Source organism: Mytilus galloprovincialis, chromosome 3 (assembly GCF_965363235.1).
Source record: "Mytilus galloprovincialis chromosome 3, xbMytGall1.hap1.1, whole genome shotgun sequence".
NCBI lineage: Eukaryota > Metazoa > Mollusca > Bivalvia > Mytilida > Mytilidae > Mytilus > Mytilus galloprovincialis.
In genome coordinates this window covers 2,453,441-2,474,896 of record NC_134840.1, presented here as the reverse complement: position 1 = coordinate 2,474,896, position 21,456 = coordinate 2,453,441, and the positions used below count along the sequence as shown (strand labels likewise).

General features: G+C 31.8%; 1 protein-coding gene and 1 long non-coding RNA gene across 2 annotated transcripts; both read right to left on the bottom strand.

Moving 5' to 3' along the window:
- Positions 1–890: 890 nt before the first annotated feature.
- On the bottom strand, positions 891–6,058 carry LOC143066939 (uncharacterized). Its single transcript, XR_012975800.1, has 2 exons — positions 3,518–6,058; positions 891–3,479 (listed from the first exon to the last, which is right to left on the bottom strand). It is a non-coding gene; the product is annotated as an uncharacterized LOC143066939 (long non-coding RNA).
- A 325-nt stretch (positions 6,059–6,383) lies between these two features.
- On the bottom strand, positions 6,384–19,764 carry LOC143066937 (pyruvate kinase-like). The gene is made up of 10 exons (XM_076239806.1): positions 19,595–19,764; positions 18,827–18,918; positions 17,577–17,690; positions 13,708–13,900; positions 12,991–13,133; positions 10,634–10,761; positions 9,852–10,002; positions 8,782–9,104; positions 7,985–8,103; positions 6,384–7,302 (listed from the first exon to the last, which is right to left on the bottom strand). The coding sequence occupies exons 1-10, from the start codon at positions 19,722–19,724 to the stop codon at positions 7,040–7,042; spliced, it is 1,656 nt and encodes a 551-aa protein (XP_076095921.1). The 5' UTR covers positions 19,725–19,764; the 3' UTR covers positions 6,384–7,039.
- Positions 19,765–21,456: the final 1,692 nt, after the last annotated feature.

Here is a 21,456-nt window from a genome sequence, read left to right as displayed (position 1 = left end):
ATCATTTACTGTTCTGTTTTTCTTCTTATATTTCTAACTAGAGGCTCTGAATAACTTTAGCTCACCTGGACTTTTGCATTCTGATCATGTCTGTCACAAATACATAAATACTCAGACTGTTTCACATAAAGCCTTCATACTTGGTAAGATTATATGTCTTCATAGTTGCCTGACCATGCTATATTGTCAGTTTTATATGAAACTTTTTCTAGGAGTAATGGGACTTTGACCATTTTCTTTTAGTAGTGTACTTGTAAAAATGACACATTCTCTGGTTCTGTTTATACTTAGAGGAATTAATTCTCATGTGTAATATACCATTTTGAACATTTTAACATGCAAGGCACTTTGCAATTGATTTATTATTGAGAGACTTATTTAGAGACTTATTGAGAGACTTTTCCAGAAATATCTCATATTTGGTCGAATATTAGCCACCATTTGAACACCACATTAAACTGTCATTCTGATCTAACCAATTGTACAAGAGTTATATCACTGACAACTTTTGCAGTATGTTGACAGTGACATCAAGTGAACACATTTCATCTAGAGCAATTGGAGGGAAAATGTTGGACTTTGCCATCCTGTGTAGTTGTCATTTTGATATTACCATTTTTACAGGAGTTTTTATAACTTTACCATATTTAAACCATCTCACCACTACAACATGTGGCGACATTTAATTTTATTCCTCATTTAAACAGAACTGGGGACATATAGCTACAGCATCACAATCTTGTTAATCACTAAGATCGCTCTTTTGTTGATCTTGTATTGCTTTTCATTCTGGCTGCTTATTCATTGGTTAAATGAGATCTTGTTAACATTGGGCTTGGTGTATTTATTTGAATCTATTCATTCTCATTGTACAAGTGATGTAACAAGAAAAATATCAAAATATTTTATTAAGCAGATACAAAGTTTAAAAGTGTCTAATCAAGGAATGGTTGATTGTATAATTTTCACAGATAAAATACTTGATTGATGTTCTTGACACCAATTTTGTTGTCATTGCAAGGTCACAAATCAACTGTTTTACCAATTAGCAAAGAACACCAATTAACCATTTCTCGGTACACACTTCCTGTACATTGTTGACATTCATAACATTCCATATTTCACACATTTTATAAAGAACAAATCTTATATATTCAATAATAAAATGATTTTCTAATAACATCTAAATAAATCCAGAGTATATAACTAATATATAAGCTTTATTATGAAATAGACATTTCCTTAAGTACATGAATAATCACCACTGCCATATGCTTTCAAAAGAAATAAACAGCTGCACCAAGAGCACATGATAGCTTGTGAATATTGAAATTATGCGAAAAATAAAAGGTAATATTAAACTAGAGGCTCTTAAAAGCCTGTGGTGCTCACCTTGGTCTATGTGCATATGATACATGTAATATAAGGCAGACATTACCTGTGAATGGGGACGAAGTATGTAATACTATGAATTATTTTTTTAAATTCAAACATGTTTATAAAAGAAACGGAAATACCGTAACGTTTCCTATTTTGGTTCTGTTGTTAGGGTTTAAGTTGTGACGTTATTTAAGTTATGACGTCATATTCAATGTAAACAAAGAAGCGCTGTCATCAGGTAATGTTTTTTTTATAACAAACAATTTTTAAAAATGAATTAGTTTTGAGTTCCTTTCTTAGACTGATAAATATACATTTTATTCAAAGTCTCATGCAAACAAGACCGGAAACGGAAGTAGATTCCCCTGGAAATTCAAAAACGCGACATAAAAATGTTTGAACGACTTTGAGTTCATTAGTACAAAGAAAAATTCGGAAAATTTCCCCGATTTTTTTTTTTTTTTTTTTTTTTTTTAATTTTCTACTGTAATATTAGGGGACTTCGTCCCCATATTAACCAAAGGACACAGATGGATTCATGACAAAATTGTGTTTTTGATGATGGTGATGTGTTTATAGATCTTTCTTTACTGAACATTCTTGCTACTTGCAATTTTCTCTATCTATAATAAACTTGGCCCTTTAGTTACAGAGGAAACTATTTTGTATAAATTTACAAAAATTTACCAAATTAATGAAAATTGTATAAAATTGACTATAAAGGGCAATAACTCCTTAAGGGGTCAACTGACCATTTTGGTCATTTTGACTTATTTGAAGATCTTACTTTGCTTAACATTATTGCTGCTTACAGTTTATCTTTATCTATAATAGTATTCAAGATAATAAACAAAAAACGGCAAAATTTCTTTAAAATTGCCAATTGGGGGGCAGCAACCCAACAACCTGTTGTCCAATTCATCTGAAAATTTCAGGGCAGATAAATATTGACTTGATAAACAATTAAATTCTTCGTCAGATTTGCTCTGGTTTCAGAGTTATAAGCCAAAATCTACATTTTACCCCTATGTTCTATTTTTAGCCATGGCGGCCATCTTGGTTGGTTGGCTGGGTCATTGGACACATTTTTGAAACTAGATACTCCAATGATGATTGTGGCCAAGTTTGGTTTAATTTGGCCCAGTAGTTTCAGAGGAGAAGATTTTTGTAAAAGTTAACGATGACAGAATACAACGACAGACGCCAAGTGATGAGAAAATTTTTAATAATCATAACCCAGAGGATTAGATGTGAGGTAATTTTGGACAAATTCAGATGAACATACAAATAAAATATTGAAAAATAATGGTGTTAACAATATTGAATCCAAAATAATAAGAAAAAAAGACTAGACCAGTTACACTATGCAAACCTATAAATGTTAATTATAAATAACAAAAACTTAGCATGGCACCTCAGTAATATTTAAACAATTTTGTACAGCTAAAATAGTTTATACATGTAACATATAGAAAACCAACAATATATATATATATATATATAACATAAAAATAAAAAGTAGCTATACCTGTAGCACTGTCAAATAACTAACTCAAGTAGCTATACCTGTAGCACTGTCAAATAACTAACTCAAGTAGCTATACCTGTAGCACTGTCAAATAACTAACTCAAGTAGCTATACCTGTAGCACTGTCAAATAACTAACTCAAGTAGCTATACCTGTAGCACTATCAAATAACTAACTCAAGTAGCTATACCTGTAGCACTGTCAAATAACTAACTCAAGTAGCTATACCTGTAGCACTATCAAATAACTAACTCAAGTAGCTATACCTGTAGCACTGTCAAATAACTAACTCAAGTAGCTATACCTGTAGCACTGTCAAATAACTAACTCAAGTAGCTATACCTGTAGCACTGTCAAATAACTAACTCAAGTAGCTATACCTGTAGCACTGTCAAATAACTAACTCAAGTAGCTATACCTGTAGCACTATCAAATAACTAACTCAAGTAGCTATACCTGTAGCACTATCAAATAACTAACTCAAGTAGCTACACCTGTAGCACTATCAAATAACTAACTCAAGTAGCTATACCTGTAGCACTGTCAAATAACTTAACTCAAGTAGCTATACCTGTAGCACTGTCAAATAACTAACTCAAGTAGCTACACCTGTAGCACTATCAAATAACTAACTCAACTGAAATATACAAGTGGATTGCTCTCAATATTCACTGATATTATGTATAAGTCTTTATTTTGTATTGATGGAATAAGCACAAAACATACAGGGGGGCAATTTGAAGTCTTTCCCTTATAATACCATTTCTATTCCATGCAATCTTCTAATGGCCTAATTAATCTATCTTATATAATTATATTCACAGTTTCCTCAGTCTTAGTAAACAATGAACATTAAAAACATAATCTATCAAGATTCAATTGAGTCAATGTAAAAAAATAGTATATAACTTGACCAATTGCCTACATGTAGAAAGTATAATTTCAGAAAACGTCCAAGAGTCATGTTTCCATTAAAAGGGGATAATCTGAAACAAATGTTTTAACCTGTATTGCATCATACACTTATCAATAAAATATCAGCTAAATGGAATATAACAAAATAAAAACCCACACATCTGTTAAATATTTGTATGATGATAATGATATGGTTACCATGGTTACTGGATAAAACATTCAGGCTGACAATGTTAAAATGATATGGTTACTGCATAAAATATTCTGTTAGCAATTCTATCCAGTTGTTTTCATGGTTACTGAATAAAACATTGTTTAACAATTCTGACCAATTGTTACCATGGTTACTGAATAGAACATTCTGTTTAGCAATTCTATCCAGTTGTATTTCTTCCCATGACAATAACAAAAGCAAAACTCATTTCTCAAGATATATAGATAATACACACAAGAGTGCACACACTGAAATGTCTCGCCTTCTTTACTAATTATTGATATTATGTTGATAGTCCTAAGTATAAAGCTTTATTAAAAACTGTCACATAAACTTAGCATTAACCAAGATAACTAAACAAAGACCAATGAACCATGAAAATGAGGTCACGGTCAGATGAACCATGCCAGGCAGACATGTACAGCTAACAATGCTTCCATACAACAAATATTGTTGACCTATTACTTATAGTTTAAGAAAAATAGACCAAAACATAAAAACTTAACACTGAGCAATGAACCGTGAAAATGAGGTCGAGATCAAATAAAACCTGCGGGACTGACATATAGATCATAAAATATTTCCATACACCAAATATAGTTGACCTATGGCATAAAGTATTAGATAAAAAGACCAAAACTCAAAAACTTAACTTTGACCACTCAACTATGAAAATGAGGTCAAGGTCAGATGACATCTGCCCGCTAGACATGTACATCTTACAATCATTCCATACAACAAATATAGTAGATCTATTGCATAAAGTATGAGAAAAACAGACCAAAACACAAAAACCTAACTATAACCACTGAACCATGAAAATGAGGTCAAGGTCAGATGACAAATGCCAGTTGGACATGTACACCTTACAGTCCTTCCATACACCGAATATACTAGACCTATTGCTTATAGTATCTGAGATATGGACTTGACCACCAAAACTTAACCTTGTTCACTGATCCATGAAATGAGGTCGAGGTCAAGTGAAAACTGTCTGACGGGCATGAGGACCTTGCAAGGTACGCACATACCATTTATAATTATCCTATTACTTATAATAAGAGAGAATTCAACATTATAAAAAATCTGAACTTTTTTTTCAAGTGGTCACTGAACCATGAAAATGAGGTCAAGGACATTTGACATGTGACATGAGGCATCTATATACAAAGTATGAAGCATCAAGGTCTTCCACCCTCTAAAATATAAAGCTTTTAAAAAGTAAGCTAACGCCGCCGCCGTAGTCGCCGTAGCCGCCGGATCACTATCCCTATGTCGAGCTTTCTGCAACAAAAGTTGCAGGCTCGACAAAAAAACCACTGTGTAATGGATGACACAAATGACTCAAACTTTGATGCGTAAATTCTGTTGCAATATCTTACACTTTTTAAAATACAGTTTGTAAGTTTTGCACACATAGTGTTTAATAGCAAGCTATAATATAATACTGGCACTTAATTATAACTAGGTTCCAATATAAATTTACAAAGAGAAATGTGACTAGGTTATTGTTCATCAATAGAGAGCTGCCTCATACAATTGAACAGTTTATTACAGCTGATTATATAAATGAGGTAGAATATAAAACCCAAATCAAGAAAATTATTATACCCGCCATCATGAACTCTTGCTCATTTGGAGCTATAAACAGTGTTTTTTTCTCTTTAGAAATAATTTACCAAGTGGTTATGTGGGAATGTGTGATAACAGAATGAGTACACCAATGTAAGGCATTAGAATCACAATAACAGTATGAATTGCCAGGAAAACTGCATTTACCTCCATCAAATTGCCAATTAACAACAGCAATTCTTCAACTACAGTACTGTTATTACATTAAATAACAAGTTGTTTTTAAAAGCAGATTAGCAGATTAACAAAAGGAATTAACAATTTCCCAGTCAATAAGAAATACACTCTAACAATGGATCCATATATGTTGAAAATTAATATGAAAATGATACCAAAAATTAAATAAATCTTGCAAAGATTCTAATGTAAAAATGTAACATGTATACCAAACTCAAAAGGTAGCAATCCAACCATTTATTGTTTGGACAATAACGAATAATATAAAGAGAGAGTTGTCTGCTCCTTGTTTTGTATATTATATGTAAACTCATGCTTAATTCATGGCGAATTTTGAAACAACCCAAGTTTCTATGGTGTTAAAATAACAAAAATATTTTGGGAATACAATACAGTTTTAGATGGTGACGTTTTTTGGTAAGAGAAATCATCACAATTTTCAAAAGGAACTGTGAGTTAAAAAAAAAAAGGTGGTCGGATGAGGCAAATTTTTTGGTCCTTGTATAAAAGAACTTACATTTTTGAAACATAATTTTAAATTTTTCCACATTATAAATTATAAATGACTTTCTGCATTAAAATGACCAGACTATTTCATCTTATTAATTTTCCAAAATAAGCTTAAACTTAAGGAAGAATGGGGTGGGGGTGTCTTTTTCTGAGCAACAATTCTGGGCATATTGCAAAAAATCATTTTCCAATTGAAAAATATTTCACAATATACAAAATAACATCTACAAATTGAAATCTAAAAATTAAGCTATTAAAATTTTAGTGTTGTTAAGAGTATTTGAGATGTTTAGAAAGAATCCGTTCAAAATCAAAGGCAGATATAATCCTTATAAAATAACTGGTTTCTTATTTCCATGTATTGTATCAACAAACAAGTTCCATGACCCCAACTTTTAATATTGCAATTGGAATATACATGAACTGGAAGTCTTCTACAGTAGTTTAAGACAAATCTATTGTCAATAAATTAGTCCCCCCTACTACCTTAAGTAAGAAAGGATTGAAAATGGTGAATATTTTTTTCAATTTGAGGAGATCACATTAGTTATCTCCATTTTAACCTTGCTTGTATTTTGGGAGGATAACATCTACAACATCTGATGGCTTTGAAATTATTATGGCAAAATATCAACTGTATTATATCCCCTTAAAAATACTGTTAGCAATATTAGGTTATCATTTTATCTGTGAATTGGAGAGTCCATAACATCTAAGTCTAACAATTCCTCGGACATGGAGCCATGGATTCTCACATACATCTGTGGACTTTCTGAGGTTGGACACGTGATAATTCGGACAGTGTTTGTCCTCCCAGTACCAGCTGTCCATCCAGTCACTAACACGCAGATATCTCCAGAATCAATATACTGTAATTCTTTAGCTATCATTAGACCATTGTTTATTCTGTTATCCACATCATTTATCCATTCTGCTGTTCTCTCACCTAAAAATAGGAAAATATTATAGATTTTATATCTCCTCTAAGAACTTAATAAACATTACCTTTCAAAATAATGTCAAAATAGTATGAAAGGTCTCCTGAATTTCTTTCGTTTTACCAGCATTTTAATGTCTCTACTTATATTACATTATATGAGCTCTGTTTGCAGAGCTTGTTGTTATTTGGTGGTAGAATTTGGTAGAGTACGAACGATAAAAAGTTTTCTGCATTCATTTACTTCAATTGACAATAAAACAATTGACTGATTTTCACAAAGTAAAATTTTCCAAAAATACCGGTACGTCTTAGAGACAACCAACAAATCACCATAACCCCTAAGAACATCCTGATAATCACAAGGAAAATTTTATCAATCTGTTGTTAACAGAGGCTGACAATGATAATCCAACACTTGTATTCCTACCCTAAATAAATAACAAACCACTTTTCCTACATCAAGTTTGGCACTTTCTAACAATTTTTTAAATATTGAGATGCTTAAGAGTTCTGAAAAGGACATATTTTGGCATTCTACACGAGTTGGTTATGTTAAGGCGTACAGTGAAGCCATATGAACTTGTTTAGAGTATAGGACAAGTTTTATTAGAAAGACACATTTCTGAGTGTAACATATATTCTTAAGCATAAGATAAAACTTGTTTAGTAAAAAGAGCTAACTAATGACCTTGATAAAGTATAGGTAATACTCCTCTGTGTAGATGTAGACTTCTAGCTGTGTGAGGAAATCTTGTAATAGCTATGATTACACATGGGGGACGATATTTAGCAATCAGTGCTGCTGACCTGGAACAAATAATATATATATACAATCAGAGCTGCTGACCTGGAACAAACAATATACAATCAGCTTACCAAAATGATACTTAGTTCGACATATATCATGAAGCTGTGATTTTAAGTTGTTGTAAAAAACCTCAACAGAAATTTTATTGAATGCATTGACAATGATAAACCAGAATAATCCTGGTTTTAGTATTTACTATATACAGAACAAATTGTGACCTTTAAAGTTGTATCGATTGTAATTGACTGAAGTAGTTGATTGACAGAATTTTGAAATACTATCAGTCAGGTTTATTATAAATAATTTCTTTTAATTATATCTACATTGTATATAAGAGTCTTAAGACATGTGCAACAATACTGATATGAGATAGTAATGTGTTTTCTGGTCTTTGGTCGGGTTGTTGTCTCTTTGACACATTCCCCATTTCCATTCTCTTTTTTGATATAGAAATAAGATGTAATAATATGATTGACAAATATTTTGGCATTTGGGCAAAGGTCTTTTCAATATAAAATTTTTGTAGAACCTTTTTTTTATACACATGCTTCAAAAAGATTCTCAATTTTTTACTGATTCATAGAATAAATGTCTTTCAAATTGTGTATAAAGATGAGTCACAAGAAGCACTGAAAAATCTGTTTAGTTTTGAACAACCATTAACTTAATCACCATACCTGCCAGTGGCAGTGATAACAACTATCGCTCTGGCATGACATTTCATTGCGGCTTCAACGGCAGACAAAGCGGCTGTATGTGTGGCATCAGTAGGCTCTGACTCCACCATTACTCTCAGATCATGGAATAACTGATCTCTGTATAAAGCCTGTTCAGCTTCTCTACTCACATTACATATTGTTTGTAATGATTTCAGTGGATTTTTCCCTCTGGCTGTTTCCCTTGACAACATCACACAATCAGCGCCATCTATGACAGCATTAGCAACATCTGCAACTTCAGCTCTCGTTGGACGAGGGTTCTGAATCATACTAGCTAGCATCTGAAAATATAAATGATATCTTTAAAAAAACATATGAAACTTCAAATTAAAAAAAAAAGTATGCATATGTTTTTTTATAACTAAATGGCTAGTTTTTATTATAAAACTTTTGTTCATATACTTTTTTCTCAAGAAAATTCTATAATTTGTCCAAATTTAGAAGAAGTTTACTTTTTTTAATTGTTTGCTTCCAGTAAACAATTTGCCGATATGTCTTCTGTATGCAGTGAACTTAGCATGACCTTTCTTGTAAAATTCCAGTGATCGCAATATGCATGGATCTGTCATTCAATTAAACTATTATCTTATTGTGCATGGTATACATGTGCTCAATATCCACGCTTCTTTGTTGATTGTTAATTATAAGGTAACAATCAGTGAACTACTGCTTCAAAACATTACAATTAATTAGCTGCCATATTTTCACTTCATAACAGACAGAGAGAGGAAAAAAATTGACGATTATCTGATATGGATGCGTAAAAAATGATAAAATCATGCACAGAAGACTAAGTTTATGAAATATACATGCATTGGTTCAAGAATTGGATAAAAATTATTTTTCACCAGTCACTTGTTTCAGGACTTTAAGATTAACAAGTTTATCATGAAAATTTCTGGTACAGTTTTTTTTGAAGTACACAATAATTAAATTGATAATGTAACCAAAAGATCTCCTACAAATTAAATGTCAAAAGTAAGCCCTGTGAAATATATGTGAAAATATACCTCGTAATTCTAACCTACCTGTGTTGCACAAATAACAGGCTTGCCCACATTGTTAGCTCTGCCAATCATCATTTTCTGTGCAATGAAAACTTTCTCTGGCGAAATGTCAATTCCCAAGTTTCCCCTGGCAACCATTATACCGTCTGACACCTCTAATATTTCATCATATCTGAAAAAAGATATTTGAGTAGAAAATAATTAACTCTATATTTTTTGGCCGATAAAGTAAGCAAATATTACCCATTTCTACTATAAATTATGTCTTGTGGACAGGATAAGCATATCTCACTGTGTATCATTTTCAGGATTGAATGTACAAGTTTGAAATCCAGATATATAACTAATTAAATAACCTTCTTTATTTTATAATATATTACAAGAAAATTAGTATTTTACAGGCAATTTTAGAAGGTTCTAGTAGTTTATATCATTAAATATAAATATTTGTTAAACATCTAATTCTCATTGTCTGTACTATTGCATTGTTATCATATCTTGATGGTAAAATCAAATTGATACTTCACTTTCCCTATAATTTAATTACCAATAAGATTTCATTTTGATTTTTGTGTTTTTAACGCCACTTTAAAGCACCGCTTTTGGGCTATATCGTGAAGGCCAGTTTTTATTGGTGATGGAAGCCAGCACTAGTCAATTAAGATTAGAGTCGAGTGCACGAGCAGGGTTCAAACTCACAACCTTAGTGTTGACTGGCAAGTGATTACAGTAGAAACTACTTAGACCACTCGGCCACCGAGGCCCCCTTTGTTTCCAATAAGACAGTATAATATAAATCTGACCTTTTGATTCCTTCATAGTTCTCAATTTTGGACACAATCTTCATTGTCTTTCCTCTCTCTCCCAGATATTCTCTAATTTCATGGACTAAGGCAGGATCATACACAAAGGAGGCAAATATCATATCTACCTAATATAAACACATTTTAAATTGTATGGATATCATTTTCCTGTAAAATAATTATCTGTATATTAGATATTTAATTAAAATAACATAGGAATTTGAAGGACTAAATGTGAAATGATAAAATTGAATTTACAGTATCTAAAGAACCAGACATATTTGTTGCTTATCCATATTATTGTGTACTGTGCTTTTCTTGCCTTATAAGATTTTTTTCTTAAATATGCTCCGGTGGCTGAACTACTGTATACTATCTTTGTATCTCAATCATGTGTAGCTGATGTTGTTCTGTCGGTTTTTATACGCCCGTCAAAATTTTGACGGGACGTATTATGGTATACAAATGTCCTGTGTCCGTCCGTCCGTCTGTCTGTCCGTCTGTCCGTCTGTCCGTCTGTCTGTCCGGCGTAAACATGTCGCACCGTAACTTGAGAACGACTTATCCAAATTTCATGAAACTTAACATAGTTGTTTCTTATGATGGTCAAATGATCTGTATACTTTTTGGTGAAAATAAGATTTAAACTTTTTAAGTTACGGCACTTTGTAACTAAAACAGGGGTGTGTTTTTTTCACATGTCGCACCGTATCTCAAAAACGATTCTTGATTATGGCTTAAAACTTTAAACACTTCTTAGTTATATTAATCTTAATATCTGTATACTTTTTGGTGATGATTTAAAATTTTATTTTTGAGTTATTAAGTATTTTGTAAAAAAGGGGGAGGTTTTTTTTACATGTCGCACCATATCTCATAAACGATTTATGATTATGTCTTAAAACTTTACACATGTCTTTGTTATATTAATCTAAAGATCTGTATACTTTTTGGTGATGATTCAAAATTTCATTTTTGAGTTATTGAGTATTTTGTAAAAAAAAGGGGGAGGGTTTTTTTTACATGTTGTGCCATATCTTAAAAACAATTTATGATTATTGCTTAAAACTTTACACACTTCTTTGTTATATTAATCTAAAGATCTGCATACTTTTTGTTGATGATTCAAAACTTTATTTTGGAGTTATTGAGTATTTTGTTAAACAGGGGAGGTTTTTTTTACGTGTCACGCCGTATCTCAAAAATAATTTATTATTATTGCTTAAAACTTTACACACTTCTTTGTTATATTAATCTAAAGATCTGTATACTTTTTGGTTTTGATTCAAAATTTTATCTCAAAAACAATATATGGTTATTGCTTAAAACTTTCTCAGAAACTATTTATGATTATTGCATTAAACTTCCACACAAGACGTCGGGCGTATCATGCGCTCATGGCGCAGCTGTTTATTTTTACTTAAAAGCTTAATGTCTTGTTGGTTGATGTGGTATGTTGAACATTAATGAGGAGCATTTTAGGTGAATCCTAATACTATTATAGTCTAATTTGTATATCTTATTCTTCAGTAATGCAGTAAGGAAGTGGCTTATTGAGAAAAAGTTGGTACAGTAGAATTTAGGAAGAGAAATTATTCTCTTCTTTTACATTCAGTATCAAATGAGGTACTCTCTTTGACCCTTTAGATTTATAAGGGTCCTCTTTTGGCTGTGTAAGAAGAATAATCCTTGAATTCATTAACTGGTAGCGCAGTGGTTTACTGTGACAGGAGTCATGGGTTTAATCCTAGTCTGGTACAGTGGTAATCATTTTACAAATCGTAACTTTTCTATTTAGGGATCTAATGAATAATGATTACAAATGATTTAAAAAAATAAGAAGATGTGGTATGATTGCCAATGAGAAGATGTGGTATGATTGCTAATGAGAAGATGTGGTATGATTGCCAATGAGAAGATGTGGTATGATTGCCTATGAGACATATTTTGATTGGAAATGGTTATAAAACTTCAGAAGATGTTTTGTAAGAAATTAACAAAGAAGCAAAACTTTACCATATGATATCAATTCTACATATGAAACAAAGCACAAAACTAAACCAAATCATTATATACATGACAAACACACAAAACTTCATGAATTTATATGTATAATGGAATGTACAAAATGACACAACCTAACCAACTCAAATGTACACATCAACAAAAACACAAATGTACATATGAACTAACATTTGGCTGTACACGATTTCGTAAATATGACCAGACAGTGTATAACAATAATATTTTACTGAACACTACTAAATTTCTCTGTTATTTGGTCTCTAATGGAGAGTTATCTCATTAGCAATCATACAATATCTTCTAATTACATAACACAGAATACTTATAATTACATGATGTTCTAAAGCAAAGTCGAGTTCTTGTTTATCTTGGACTGACAGTTTAGGTTCCTTTAGGATAAGTCTAGGTATAGTCCATAACATCCTTCCTCCTAACTCTCCCGGTTCTTCTACACAGCAATCTACGTAATCTTTACCTACAACAATCAAAGTTAGTTTTATATAATACATTTTGGATAATACATCAAAATGGATGACATGAATTGCTTAATATAAAGCACACCTTAACATTGAAAATTCTTTTAATACAAAAGAGGATAAATCTACATAGAAACTAGACAAAGCAACAGGATACCCTACCAAAATCTCAGAACATTAAATTACCTTATTCAATTAAAAAAATTCTAATTATCTTATTTGATTTATTTAATGTTTTGAAATTTTTAAAAACGATTGGATATATATTTGTGCTTAGCTCTTCATCATAACATTAAAAAAAAGTCTAGCTGCAACAAAGCCTGTATATGCTGTGGTGACATTAAACTACCTACTATCGATCAATCCATGTGCTTGCCAAAGCCAAATAATAAGCACAAATCTGCTTTTAAATCAACAATTAGTAAACAAGATAGCTTTGTTGCCTTAAAATAATACATTTTTGGACAGCCCTGTTCACAGCATCTTACTATCATGAGTGTATGTTTAAGTATAAATAGATTTTTCTCTGAAGCTGAAAGGATCTTCCCTTTAACATGTCCAGATGTTACACACCTTTTGCTGTAACTTTAAAGGTGAGAGGTCCATCCTCTATAATGACTTGATTGCCAATCTGAACTCTATCTATAGCCTCCCCTACTTCTACAAACATATTCTCTGGAGTCCCACATTCTCTGTATGTCGGATCAGAAGTAAATCTCATCTTATCTCCTACCGCCATCTTAAGTTCCTGTCCTAATCCTACTTCCTGTAAAGAAACAGTCACGTCAAAAACCATACATCAACAATAAAAGTAGTGTAACAATACAAACATAAAGACAAAACATATTTCAAAATGCTTTAGTGCAACAGCAATCTATCTAATCAAGTAAGTGTCAAAAATTAACAGTGCAGATTGATTTAAGCTCATCCAAATTAAGGTTCAAAAGAGGATGCCAACATTAAAAAAACATAATTTTACAACTCAAAAAATTCTACAAGAAAAACATTGCTAGAAATACAAAAACAACAGAGCATGTACAGAAATTCAAAAACTAGAGTTCAGATAAAGAAATATTTCGCCTGCTTTACTGGTCATGATTTTACTACAATTATCACTTAACATTATCAGCGATCCAAGTTTATGACATCAATTCTAACAGATGACATGTACACCTTAACTAATTTGATACTATGAAAAAGAAGGCTTTCTTGCTTATAGAAACAGACTTACCCACAAAAACAATGAACCATGGAAATTGAGGTCAAGGTAAAATGAAACATGCCTGATAGAAATGCACACCTTATAATCACTCCATACACAAATTATAGTTGATTTATTGCTAAAAGTAATAGTACGGTATATGAGAAAGAGACTTAAAAAAGAAAACTTAACATTGATAAATGAACCAATGATCAGCTTAGTATAAAAATTCATACTACAGACACAGCATATTGGCAAGCAAATTATGGTTTATTTTTATAGAGCAGCAAAAAAAAAGAGTTGTAGCAATTTTCTGAATAACAAGAAAAATTCTAGGAATGATAATGTTAAGCTCCAGGTAAAAGTGCTCTTTCAATATATTTTCATTAGTAATCAATATGAAGATGTCACTATAGCAAATTTCTTATGTTAAAGAGCTTTCTGTATAAAAGCAGCCATGAAGAAGCAAGAAGTTTAAACACATTATCACACCTTCACAGGTATGACATTGTTATAAGTCTGGTAGGATTTGTTTAAAAGACATTTGCATAAAAGCCATTATGTATCATATATCAAGGTTTAGCTGGATTTTAAAGTCATAACAACATTCCACAAAATGATATCACTAAGCTACAGGGTAGCCAACATAAAAATTATAAAATAACACCATACTAACAAAACATTTTATATAATTTTCGAACTGAACATAACAATGTTATCATACCTCTGATGTAGATAATTCCTAAATTACATCAGTAACATTTCTAAATATCAGAGCTATTATAATACTGCAATAGTAACAGACCAAACCTCATTCCAAATATAAAATTATTAACATTGAAAATAACAAGGCACAATTATTTTTACCTTACTGCTTTATATTTAAAACATGTATTTCCTTTCATATGTTAAGGCTCTTGGGTATAAATCAATTTTTTTTTTAAATGTTTAAATTTTTGCTGAAGTTTTTGTACCTTCCAGCCTCCATAAGTTTATTACAGAATCAATTAATAGTCTGAACATTTTACTACAGCAAATGTGTCTGTGTTGTCAACTTTACAACTAGCCATATTAAGGACTTAAAAAATATGAAGTATTTACTAGCACCACCTAGTGTCGATATCATTGCTAAAAGCCAAACACCCAAAGAGTTTCAGGTTAATTTATAACCCTTAAAGAATTGTGACTTAATATTACAGACATTTTTTGTCCTGAATCATTATCTTTTTGCTCATATTTTTTCTATACTTTTCAAGGTCACCAGTTCAATGCCTGGTAGTTTCAAGTTCAGACTACATTACAACAACCTTTGTCAATTTATCAGTATAATCTGCAGATTGCAGAAACAGTTTGCAGCTAAATACATAGTTGGAAAATTGAAACTAGGTGTCGCTCACCTTGGTCTATGTGAATATCAAACAAAGGAAGCAGATGGATTCATGACAAAATTGTGTTTTGTTGATCATGTTGTGTTTGTACGTCTTACTTTACTGAACATTCTTGCTGCTTACAGTTATCTCTATCTATAATGAACTTGGGCCAGTAGTTTCAGTGGAAAATGTTAGTAAAAATTTACAAATTTTATAAAAATTATTAAAAATTGACTATAAAGGACAATAACTCCTTAGGGGGGGTCAATTTACCATTTCAGTCATATTGACTTATTTGTAAATCTTACTTTGCTGTACATTATTGCTGTTTAAAGTTTATCTCTATCTATATTAATATTCAAGATAATAACCCAAAACAGTAAAATTTCCTTAAAATTACCAATTTAGGGGCAGCAACCCAACAACAGGTTGTCCGATTCATCTGAAAATTTCAGGGCAGATAGATTTTGACCTGATAAACACTTTTACCCATATCAGATTTGCTCTAAATGCTTTGGTTTTTGAGTTATAAGCCAAAAACTGCATTTTACCCCTATGTTCTATTTATAGCCATGGCGGCCATCTTGGTTGGTTGGCCAGGTCATGCCACACATTTTTTAAACTCGATACCCCAAAGATGATTGTGGCCAATTTGGATTAATTTGGCCCAGTAGTTTCAGAGGAGAAGATTTTTGTAAAAGATTACTAAGATTTACGAAAAATGGTTAAAAATTGACTATAAAGGGCAATAACTCCTAAGGGGTCAACTGACCATTTGGGTCATGTTGACTTATTTGTAGATCTAACTTTGCTGAACATTATTGCTGTAACAGTTTATCTCTATCTATAATAATACTCAAGATAATAACCAAAAACAGCAAAAAATACCTAAAATTACCAATTCAGGGGCAGCAACCCAACAACGGGTTGTCGGATTCATCTGAAAATTTGAGGACAGATAGATCTTGACCTGATAAACAAATTTACCCCATGTCAGATTTGCTCTAAATGCTTTGGTTTCTGAGTTATAAGCCAAAAACTGCATTTTACCCCTATGTTCTATTTTTAGCTGTGGCGGCCATCTTGGTTGGTTGGCCGGGTCACGCCACACATTTTTAAACTAGATACCCCAATGATGATTGTGGTAAAGTTTGGTTAAATTTGGCCAAGTAGTTTCAGAGGAGAAGATTTTTGTAAAAGTTAAGGACGACGGATGACAACGGCGGACGACGGACGCAAAGTGATGGGAATAGCTCACTTGGTCCTTCGGGCCAGGTGAGCTAAAAAAGAAAAACAAAACTATTTTTTAAAGAGTGAACTGTCCATCTAGTTCAGAAAATACAGGGTTCTGAAACTTCCAAAGTGGACATAACTTACAGGAATATAACTTTTAATGTGTTCATAACTAATGAATCCTTCTATACCAACTTCTTTAAGTCCAGGTCCCAGGACCTTGACATATTGAATAGACCTTTGACATTGATTATTTTCTAAGAAGGTATGTTGACTGTCATACTGTCTTTCCTAATTTTGCGTCCTTAGATTTAGCCTGAGGTCTCATTGCTTCATGTCTAATACCTCATTGTATTTCATTTAGCTAACAGAAACACCAGCAGAGGTTTGGCAATGAAACATACAGTACATTCAGCTGAATTAAAGACCCATTGGTGGCCCCTCAACTGGTTTTTTATTACCGTTTGATCAGGTTGTTTTCCTTTTGACACATTCCCCATATCCATTTCATTATCAATGTTATAAATTAAAATTATCAATTCAAAATAAAGATTTTACTTAGATATGTGATGATAGCTATCCCTTGAAGGTATCCCAATCTTAATAAAGATTATATTTAGATTTATGATGATACCTACCCCTTTGAGGTATCCCAATCTAATTCCTGGCCCTGTTATATCTGTACCGATAGCAATTTGATGTCCAATCTTTGGCACAATTTGATGAATTCTTTTGATAATATCTGCAAAATACTAAATAAAATATTTCCATAAAGATTGGTGTATTGTTTATATTTGAATATAATGATTATTACATGAGTTAGTTCATCATTTCTCTGGATCATTCAGTAATTTACTTATGCATGTAGAATTTAAGTTAAACTTCATAATCACTACTTAATTTTCATTTTAAAAATGTTTTATTGTTGGGTTGATGCCTAATTCTTGATTTTCTATTGTTATTAAGCAAAATATTCCATAAAACTAGTATTGAATACTGATTTCTAAAGAAAAAAAAATGTATGATGGGATATTTGGACTGATAATGATTGGAATTTGTCATTCCAAATACATCCTCATCAGCCTAATCCTAATCCTTGTGACAACTTGTGTAGACATTCTGACTGACATTGCAATGATCACAGCATTCAGACTGACATTGCAATGATCACAGCATTCAAACTGACATTGCAATGATCACAACATTCAGACTGACATTGCAATGATCACAGCATTCAGACTGACATTGCAATGATCACAGCATTCAGACTGACATTGTAACAACATATGCATGTCGTAATCAGCCAATGAGTTAATGTTTTTTATTGTGCTAACTATATTATACCTGGTGTGTTCTGAATTAATGTTTTTTATTGTGCTAACTATATTATACCTGGTGTGTTCTGTAGGCTAACTATATTATACCTGGTGTAGCTAACTATATTATACCTGGTGTGTTGTGTAAGCTAACTATATTTTACCTGGTGTGTTCTGTAAGCTAACTATATTATACCTGGTGTGTTCTGAATTAATGTTTTTTATTGTGCTAACTATATTATACCTGGTGTGTTCTGAATTAATGTTTTTTATTGTGCTAACTATATTATACCTGGTGTGTTCTGTAGGCTAACTATATCATACCTGGTGTGTTCTGTAAGCTAACTATATTATACCTGGTGTATCTAACTATATTATACCTGGTGTGTTCTGTAGGCTAACTATATTATACCTGGTGTGTTCTGTAGGCTAACTATATTATACCTGGTGTGTTCTGTAGGCTAACTATATAATACCTGGTGTGTTCTGTAGGCTAACTATATAATACCTGGTGTGTTCTGTAGGCTAACTATATTATACCTGGTGTGTTCTGTAAGCTAACTATATCATACCTGGTGTGTTCTGTAGGCTAAGTTCATTCTACAGATATTAAGTCCTGCTACAAACATATCTGTTAACATTTCCACGGAATCACATGCTGGACCTATAATATAAAATATAAGCTACAAACATATCTGTTAACATTTCCACGGAATCACATGCTGGACCTATAATATAAAATATAAGCAATGTGCTAAGGTGTATCACAGAAATAAAAAGTGTGCACACAATTATAACTTATCCCTGCAAAGCTACTGACTAAATATGACCTTACCATGAACACTGACCAATGAACCACTAACATTGAGTCAAGGTCACCTGTCAGTCTGGCATTTCAGTCATAACTCTTACATCACTGCTTATATGATAACATCAACACTGTTTTTTTTATCAAATTGCCTTTAGAGTGCTGTATTATTTTGTGGCCTTTCTGGGAAATTTATCATCAATAAGAAATTTGGACATTTAAACATACTTTGTAAAAATTATGGATTTTTTGTTCAGTCAAAATCCACTATAAAACCATAACTCTGCACAAAATCATGAGACAAGGAGGACATAATTTGAACTTGTTCTGTAACATGATTGAACTCTATACCAAATTTCAAATCAATATCTTCAAGCGGGGAGAAAAAAAAGCCTGGAAAACTGATCTGCTGGACTGACAAATGGACAGACAGACAGACAGATGGAGTGCAAATCTTCGACTTCGTGGGTAGGGGACTAAAAATGATGATTTTTTTTCCCCAGTCAAAATTTACTGTAAAACTTAATCTTACCTATTGTGCCAATAATACCGGTCATCTTTCCCATTAGTTCATGTTGATCACAGTCAATGTCCAGTTTACACAGCTGGTCAAGCCTTCCTGACACTGAGTCCCCAATAGGGAAAGGACTAAACACACTCATCCTTAACAGATATCTGTAAATACAATAAGTATAATGAACAGCATATCATTTCTTCACAGTTATATAACACTAGTGACTAGAATTTAAAATTCAATTAAATATGTTCTTGGAAATAAACTTTATTATGTGAAGAAAAATGGTTTTCATGATAATGTGTATCCAGATTAAAGTTTGTGATTGCAAAACCTAAAAGATCCTACTGATAAGTAACATTTATACAGTTTGCTAAAACTTCTTGTTTATCTAATGTTAATGTTATGTTAATATGTTAGGAGAGTGAAAGATATTATTAATGCACCTATCTAAAGGAACTTAAAACAGGTAACACAAGGTTTAAATATTATTTATGTATGTTACGACATTAAAGCTATCTTTGTCACTAAATCTTTCAAATCAAGTACATGTTTACAATAAGAGCTGTTTACCTGTTTAAACTGGTATAAATCCAATTTGAATTTTATGACCCAGAAGTGAAGGAGAAAAGTACAACTGGAACATATGACTTAATTCTAATGATAAAGTACTGCTCTTAATCAATAAATAATTTACTATCTAATCAATATTATAATATACCACTTTTTTAAAAGCACTTTGATTGTCAATACAGATTAAAAGATGTCACAATTCAAGCATGCCTTTTACACATTTTCATTACATCCTATTTGATACATTTAAATCTAAAATTTAATTTCAACATGTTGTTAGGCACTTCTCTCATTTTTTCTTTAACATTCGTTTCATATTTTGGTGTTTTACAATTACAGACTTTACAGTTTGTAATTATCAGAAAAATTGATTAAAATATTCACCTGATTAAACTAGCTATGACACAGTAAGATAATACAACTAGAGACTCTTAAGAGCCTGTGTCGCTCACCTTGGTCTATGTGCATATTAAACAAAAGACACAGATGGATTTATGACAAAATTGTGTTTTGGTGATGTGTTTGTAGATCTTACTTTACTGAACATTCTTGCTACTTACAATTATCTTCATCTTTAATGAACTTGGCCCATTAGTTACAGAGAAAAATATTTTGTTAAAAATTTACAAAAATTTACAAAATTTATGAAAATTAACTGTAGAGGGCTGTAACTCCTTAAGGGGTCAACTGACCACTTTTGTCATACTGATTTATTTGTAGATCTTACTTTGCTGAACATTATTGCTTTTTACAGTTTATCTTTATCTACAATAATATTCAAGATAATTACCAAAAACAGCAAAATTTCTTTAAAAATTACCAATTCAGGGGCAGCAACCCAACAACCGGTTGTCTGATTCATCTGAAAATTTCAGGTCAGATAGATCTTAACTTCATGAACAATTTAACCTCTCGTCAGATTTGCTTTAAATGCTTTTCGGTTCAGTTATAAGCCAAAATCTACATTTTACCCCCTATGTTCTATTTTTAGCCATGGCGGCCATTTTGGTTGGTTAGCCGGGTCACGCCACACATTTTTTAAACTAGATACCCCAATGATGATTGAGGCTAAGTTTGATTAAGCTTGGCCCAGTAGTTTTAGAGGAGAAGATTTTTGTAAAAGATTACAAAAATTTACGAAAAATTGGTAAAAAATGACTATAAAGGGCAATAACTCCTTAAGAGGTCAACTGACCATTTTGGTCATGTTGATTTATTTGTAGATCTTACTTTGCTGATCATTATTGCTGTTTACAGTTTATCTCTATCTATAATAATATTCAAGATAACCAAAAACTGCAAAATTT